Source organism: Oncorhynchus tshawytscha, linkage group LG21 (genome assembly GCF_018296145.1).
Source record: "Oncorhynchus tshawytscha isolate Ot180627B linkage group LG21, Otsh_v2.0, whole genome shotgun sequence".
NCBI classification, from domain to species: domain Eukaryota; kingdom Metazoa; phylum Chordata; class Actinopteri; order Salmoniformes; family Salmonidae; genus Oncorhynchus; species Oncorhynchus tshawytscha.
This window is the reverse complement of record NC_056449.1, coordinates 31,897,833-31,906,104: the sequence shown is the minus strand read 5'-3', so window position 1 is coordinate 31,906,104 and position 8,272 is coordinate 31,897,833. Positions and strand designations below refer to the sequence as shown.

Here is an 8,272-nt window from a genome sequence, read left to right as displayed (position 1 = left end):
TGTCTACTATTGATTTGGTGCTTCCGTCCCCAACCAAGGAGGACCTACAGCAGCACTTAGATTTGCTGTACAGACCTGGGCCCTGACAGTAAATCTCAGAAAGACAAAAACAATGGTGTTCCAAAAAAAGTCCAGTCGCCAGGACCACAAATACAAATTCCATCTAGACACTGTTGCCCTAGAGCACACAAAAACTATACAGACCTCGGCCTAAACATCAGCGCCACAGGTAACTTCCACAAAGCTGTGAACGATCTGAGAGACAAGGCAAGAAGGGCCGTCTATGCCATCAAAAGGAACATAAAATTCAACATACCAATTAGGATCTGGCAAAAAAATACTTGAATCAGTTATAGAACCCATTGCCCTTTATGCGTGTGAGGTCTGGGGTCCGCTCACCAACCAAGAATTCAATGTAAAACACCAAATAATACGAACAGAGCAGAATTAGGCCGATACCCGCTAATTATCAAAATCCATAAAAGAGCTGTTAAATTTTACAACCACCTAAAAGGAAGCCATTCCCAAACCTTCCATAACAAAGCCATCACCTACAGAGAAATACACCTGGAGAAGAGTCCCCTAAGCAAGCTGGTCCTGGGGCTCTGTTCACAAACACAAACACACCCCACAGAGCCCCAGGACAGCAACACAATTAGACCCAACCAAATCATGAGAAAACAAAAAGATAATTAATTGACACATTGGAAAGAAATTACAAAAAAAAACAGCAAACTAGAATGATATTTGGCCCTAAACAGAGAGTACACAGTGGCAGAATACCTGACCACTGTGACTGACCCAAACTTAAGGAGCTTTGACTATGTACAGACGAGAGGTCGACCGATTATGATTTTTTAACACCGATACCGATTATTGCAGGACCAAAAAATCAGATACCGATTAAATTGGCCATTTTTTTTTTTTTTGTAATACTGACAATTACAACAATACTGAATGAACACTTATTTTAACTTAATATAATACATCAATAAAATCAATTTAGCCTCAAGTAAATAATGAAACATGTTCAATTTGGTTTAAATAATGCAAAAACGAAGTGTTGGAGAAGAAAGTAAAAGTGCAATATGTGCTATGTAAGAAAGTTAACGTTTCAGTTCTTTGCTCAGAACATGAGAACATATGAAAGCTGGTGGTTCCTTTTGACATGAGTCTTCAATATTCCCAGGTAAGAAGTTTTAAGTTGTAGTTAATATAGGAATTATAGGACTATTTCCCTCTATACCATTTGTATTTCATTAACCTTTGACTATTGGATGTTCTTATAGGCACTTTAGTATTGCCAGTGTAACAGTATAGCTTCCGTCCCTCTCCTCGCTCCTCCCTGGGCTCGAACCAGCAAAAACAACGACAACAGCCGCCATCGAAGCAGCGTTACACATGCAGAGCAAGGGGAACAACTACTAGCAGGCTCAGAGCGAGTGACGTTTGAAACGCTACTAGTGCGCGCTAACTAGCCAGCCATTTCACATCGGTTACACCAGCCTCATCACAGGAGTTGATAGGCTTGAAGTCATAAACAGTGCAATGATTGACGCACAACGAAGAGCTGCTGGCAAAACGCACAAAAATGCTGTTTGAATGAATGTTTACGCACCTGCTTCTGCCTACGACCGCTCAGTCAGATACTTGAATGCTCAGTCAGATTATATGCAACGCAGGACATGCTAGATAATATCTAGTAATATCATCAACCATGTGTAGTTAACTAGTGATTATGATTGTTTGTTTTTTATAAGATAGGTTTAATGCTAGCTAGCAACTTACCTTGGCTTACTGCATTTGCGTAACAGGCAGACTCCTTGTAGAGTGCAACAAGAGAGAGGCGGGTTGTTATTGCGTTGGACTAGTTAACTGTAAGGTTGCAAGATGGGGTCCCCGAAGCTGACAAGGTGAAAAACTGTCGTTCTGCCCCTGAACAAGGCAGTTTAACCCACCGTTCTTAGGCCGTCATTGAAAATAAGAATGTGTTCTTAACTGACTTGCCTAGTTAAATAAAATGTATACAAATAAAAATACATTAAAAAAAAAATACGCCAAATCGGCGCACAAAAATACAGATTTCCGATTGTTATGTAAACTTGAAATCGGCCCCAATTAAAATCGGCCCTAATTGAAATCGGCCATTCCGATTAATCGGTCGACCTCTAGTACAGAGGAAGCATAGCCTTGCTATTGAGAAAGGCCGTCATAGGCAGACCTGGCTCTCAAGAGAAGATAGGCTATGTGCATACTGCCCACAAAATGAGGTGGAAACTGAGCTGCACTTCCTAACCTCTTGACCAATGTATGACCATATTAGAGACACATATTTCCCTCAGATCCAAAGAATTCGAACACAAATCCAATTTTGACAAACTCCTATATCTCCTGGGTGAAATACTAGTGTGCCATCACAGCAGCAAGATTTGTGACCTGTTGCCACAAGAAAAGGGCAACCAGTGAACAAACACCATTGTAAATACAACCCATATTTCTGTTGACTTATTTTACCTTTTGTACTTGAACTATTTGCATATCATTACAACACATTTAAAATGTCTTTATCCTTTTGGAAGTGTAATGTTTACAGTCATTTTTTATTATCTACTTCACTTGCTTTGGCAATGTACACATGTTTCCCATGTGGAGCGAGAGAGCGAGAGAGAGAGAGAGGATTGTTAGTATGCCCTTTACAAGAGTAAAGGACACTCCAATGTATGTCTGTTTGTGTTCCAGATTGACTTCCTGTATCTGCTGAATCATCCCCCCATACTGTCAGAGGACTTACTGTATCTGCTGAACCCTCCCCCATACTGTCAGAGGACTTACTGTATCTGCTGAACCCTCCCCCATACTGTCAGAGGACTTACTGTATCTGCTGAACCCTCCCCATACTGTCAGAGGACTTACTGTATCTGCTGAACCCTCCCCCAAACGGTATCTGCTGAACCCTCCCCCATACTGTCAGAGGACTTACTGTATCTGCTGAACCCTCCCCATACGGTATCTGCTGAACCCCCCCCCTGTCAGAGGACTTACTGTATCTGCTGAACCCTCCCCCATACGGTATCTGCTGAACCCTCCCCCCATACTGTCAGAGGACTTACTGTGGGCTATACTCAGCCTTGTCTCAGGATGGTAAGTTGATGGTTGAAGATATCCCTCTAGTGGTGTGGGGGCTGTGCTTTGGCAAAGTGGGTGGGGTTATATCCTTCCTGTTTGGCCCTGTCCGGGGGTGTCCTCGGATGGGGCCACAGTGTCTCCTGACCCCTCCTGTCTCAGCCTCCAGTATTTATGCTGCAGTAGTTTGTGTCGGGGGGCTAGGGTCAGTCTGTTATATCTGGAGTACTTTCATGTCCTTTTCGGTGTCCTGTGTGCGTTCTCTAATTATCTCCTTCTCTCTTTCTTTCTCTCGGAGGACCTGAGCCCTAGGACCATGCCCCAGGACTACCTGACATGATGACTCCTTGCTGTCCCCAGTCCACCTGACCGTGCTGCTGCTCCAGTTTCAACTGTTCTGCCTCATTATTATTTGACCATGCTGGTCATTTATGAACATTTGAACATCTTGGCCATGTTCTGTTATAATCTCCACCTGGCACAGCCAGAAGAGGACTGGCCACCCCACATATGCTCTCTCTAACTCTCTCTTTCTTTCTCTCTCTCAGAGGACCTGAGCCCTAGGACCATGCCCCAGGACTACCTGACATGATGACTCCTTGCTGTCCCCAGTCCACCTGACCGTGCTGCTGCTCCAGTTTCAACTGTTCTGCCTTATTATTATTCGACCATGCTGGTCATTTATGAACATTTGAACATCTTGGCCATGTTCTGTTATAATCTCGACCCGGCACAGCCAGAAGAGGACTGGCCACCCCACGTAGCCTGGTTCCTCTCTAGGTTTCTTCCTAGGTTTTGGCCTTTCTAGGGAGTTTTTCCTAGCCACCGTGCTTCTACACCTGCATTGCTTGCTGTTTGGGGTTTTAGGCTGGGTTTCTGTACAGCACTTTGAGATATTAGCTGATGTACGAAGGGCTATATAAATACATTTGATTTGACTCTATCTGCTGAACCCTCCCCCATACGGTATCTGCTGAACCCTCCCCCCATACTGTCAGCGGACTTACTGTATCTGCTGAACCCTCCCCCCCATGTATCTGCTGAACCCTCCCCCATACTGTCATCGGACTTACTGTATCTGCTGAACCCTCCCCCATGCTGTCATCGGACTTACTGTATCTGCTGAACCCTCCCCCATGCTGTCAGAGGACTTACTGTATCTGCTGAACCCTCCCCCATACCTGAACCCTCCCCCATACTGTCAGAGGACTTACTGTATCTGCTCAACCCAGAGGACTTACTGTATCTGCTGAACCCCCCCATACTGTCAGAGGACTTACTGTATCTGCTGAACCCTCCCCCATACTGTCAGAGGACTTACTGTATCTGCTGAACCCTCAGAGAGGACTTACTGTATCTGCTGAACCCTCCCATACTCCCCATACTGTCAGAGGACTTACTGTATCTGCTGAACCCTCCCCCATACTGTCAGAGGACTTACTGTATCTGCTGAACCCTCCCCCATACTGTCAGAGGACTTACTGTATCTGCTGAACCCTCCCCCATACTGTCAGAGGACTTACTGTATCTGCTGAACCCTCCCCCATACTGTCAGAGGACTTACTGTATCTGCTGAACCCTCCCCCATACTGTCAGAGGACTTACTGTATCTGCTGAACCCTCCCCCATACTGTCAGAGGACTTACTGTATCTGCTGAACCCTCCCCCCCATACTGTCAGAGGACTTACTGTATCTGCTGAACCCTCCCCCATACTGTCAGAGGACTTACTGTATCTGCTGAACCCTCCCCCATACTGTCAGAGGACTTACTGTATCTGCTGAACCCTCCCCCATACTGTCAGAGGACTTACTGTATCTGCTGAACCCTCCCCCATACTGTCAGAGGACTTACTGTATCTGCTGAACCCTCCCCCCATACTGTCAGAGGACTTACTGTATCTGCTGAACCCTCCCCCCCTGTATCTGCTGAACCCTCCCCCATACTGTCAGAGGACTTACTGTATCTGCTGAACCCTCCCCCATGCTGTCAGAGGACTTACTGTATCTGCTGAACCCTCCCCCATACTGTCAGAGGACTTACTGTATCTGCTGAACCCTCCCCCATACTGTCAGAGGACTTACTGTATCTGCTGAACCCTCCCCCATACTGTCAGAGGACTTACTGTATCTGCTGAACCCTCCCCCATACTGTCAGAGGACTTACTGTATCTGCTGAACCCTCCCCCATACTGTCAGAGGACTTACTGTATCTGCTGAACCCTCCCCCATACTGTCAGAGGACTTACTGTATCTGCTGAACCCTCCCCCATACTGTCAGAGGACTTACTGTATCTGCTGAACCCTCCCCCATACTGTCAGAGGACTTACCCCCATCCCCCATACTGTCAGAGGACTTACTGTATCTGCTGAACCCTCCCCCATACTGTCAGAGGACAGATCTGGACTCCCCCATACTGTCAGAGGACTTACTGTATCTGCTGAACCCTCCCCCATACTGTCAGAGGACTTACTGTATCTGCTGAACCCTCCCCCTGTCAGAGGACTTACTGTATCTGCTGAACCCTCCCCCATACTGTCAGAGGACTTACTGTATCTGCTGAACCCTCCCCCATACTGTCAGAGGACTTACTGTATCTGCTGAACCCTCCCCCATACTGTCAGAGGACTTACTGTATCTGCTGACCCTCCCCCATACTGTCAGAGGACTTACTGTATCTGCTGAACCCTCCCCCCCCTTACGGTATCTGCTGAACCCTCCCCCATACTGTCAGAGGACTTACTGTATCTGCTGAACCCTCCCCCATACTGTCAGAGGACTTACTGTATCTGCTGAACCCTCCCCCATACAGAGGACTTACTGTATCTGCTGAACCCTCCCCCATACTGTCAGAGGACTTACTGTATCTGCTGAACCCTCCCCCATACTGTCAGAGGACTTACTGTATCTGCTGAACCCTCCCCCATACTGTCAGAGGACTTACTGTATCTGCTGAACCCTCCCCCATACTGTCAGAGGACTTACTGTATCTGCTGAACCCTCCCCCATACTGTCAGAGGACTTACTGTATCTGCTGAACCCTCCCCCATACTGTCAGAGGACTTACTGTATCTGCTGAACCCTCCCCCATACTGTCAGAGGACTTACTGTATCTGCTGAACCCTCCCCCATACTGTCAGAGGACTTACTGTATCTGCTGAACCCTCCCCCATACTGTCAGAGGACTTACTGTATCTGCTGAACCCTCCCCCATACTGTCAGAGGACTTACTGTATCTGCTGAACCCTCCCCCATACTGTCAGAGGACTTACTGTATCTGCTGAACCCTCCCCCATACTGTCAGAGGACTTACTGTATCTGCTGAACCCTCCCCCATACTGTCAGAGGACTTACTGTATCTGCTGAACCCTCCCCCATACTGTCAGAGGACTTACTGTATCTGCTGAACCCTCCCCCATACTGTCAGAGGACTTACTGTATCTGCTGAACCCTCCCCCATACTGTCAGAGGACTTACTGTATCTGCTGAACCCTCCCCCATACTGTCAGAGGACTTACTGTATCTGCTGAACCCTCCCCCAACCCTGAACCCTCCCCCATACTGTCAGAGGACTTACTGTATCTGCTGAACCCTCCCCCATACTGTCAGAGGACTTACTGTATCTGCTGAACCCTCCCCCATACTGTCAGAGGACTTACTGTATCTGCTGAACCCTCCCCCATACTGTCAGAGGACTTACTGTATCTGCTGAACCCTCCCCCATACTGTCAGAGGACTTACTGTATCTGCTGAACCCTCCCCCATACTGTCAGAGGACTTCCCCCTGTATCTGCTGAACCTCCCCCATACTGTCAGAGGACTTACCCTCAGAGGACTTACTGTATCTGCTGAACCCCCCCATACTGTCAGAGGACTTACTGTATCTGCTGAACCCTCCCCCATACTGTCAGAGGACTTACTGTATCTGCTGAACCCTCCCCCATACTGTCAGAGGACTTACTGTATCTGCTGAACCCTCCCCCATACTGTCAGAGGACTTACTGTATCTGCTGAACCCTCCCCCATACTGTCAGAGGACTTACTGTATCTGCTGAACCCTCCCCCATACTGTCAGAGGACTTACTGTATCTGCTGAACCCTCCCCCCATACTGTCAGAGGACTTACTGTATCTGCTGAACCCTCCCCCATACTGTCAGAGGACTTACTGTATCTGCTGAACCCTCCCCCATACTGTCAGAGGACTTACTGTATCTGCTGAACCCTCCCCCATACTGTCAGAGGACTTACTGTATCTGCTGAACCCTCCCCCATACCCCCATACTGTCAGAGGACTTACTGTATCTGCTGAACCCTCCCCCCCTCCCCCTCCCCCATACTGTCAGAGGACTTACTGTATCTGCTGAACCCCCTCCCCCATACTGTCAGAGGACTTACTGTATCTGCTGAACCCTCCCCCATACTGTCAGAGGACTTACTGTATCTGCTGAACCCTCCCCCATACTGTCAGAGGACTTACTGTATCTGCTGAACCCTCCCCCATACTGTCAGAGGACTTACTGTATCTGCTGAACCCTCCCCCATACTGTCAGAGGACCTCCCCCATCTTACTGTATCTGCTGAACCCTCCCCCATACTGTCAGAGGACTTACTGTATCTGCTGAACCCTCCCCCATACTGTCAGAGGACTTACTGTATCTGCTGAACCCTCCCCCATACTGTCAGAGGACTTACTGTATCTGCTGAACCCTCCCCCATACTGTCAGAGGACTTACTGTATCTGCTGAACCCTCCCCCATACTGTCAGAGGACTTACTGTATCTGCTGAACCCTCCCCCATACTGTCAGAGGACTTACTGTATCTGCTGAACCCTCCCCCATACTGTCAGAGGACTTACTGTATCTGCTGAACCCTCCCCCATACTGTCAGAGGACTTACTGTATCTGCTGAACCCTCCCCCATACTGTCAGAGGACTTACTGTATCTGCTGAACCCTCCCCCATACTGTCAGAGGACTTACTGTATCTGCTGAACCCTCCCCCATACTGTCAGAGGACTTACTGTATCTGCTGAACCCTCCCCCATACTGTCAGAGGACTTACTGTATCTGCTGAACCCTCCCCCATACTGTCAGAGGACTTACTGTATCTGTATCTGCTGAACCCTCCCCCATACTGTGAACCCTGAACC

General features: G+C 47.9%; 1 protein-coding gene across 1 annotated transcript in view; it reads right to left on the bottom strand.

The window, feature by feature from the left end:
- Positions 1-8,272, bottom strand: part of clint1a (clathrin interactor 1a) — a 68,743-nt gene that overhangs the window by 33,951 nt on the left and 26,520 nt on the right. The window contains exon 5 of the mRNA XM_042303013.1: positions 8,258-8,272. This exon is cut by the window's right edge and continues 197 nt beyond it. Coding sequence (XP_042158947.1) covers positions 8,258-8,272 — 15 coding nt within the window. The remainder of the gene's footprint in view (positions 1-8,257) is intronic.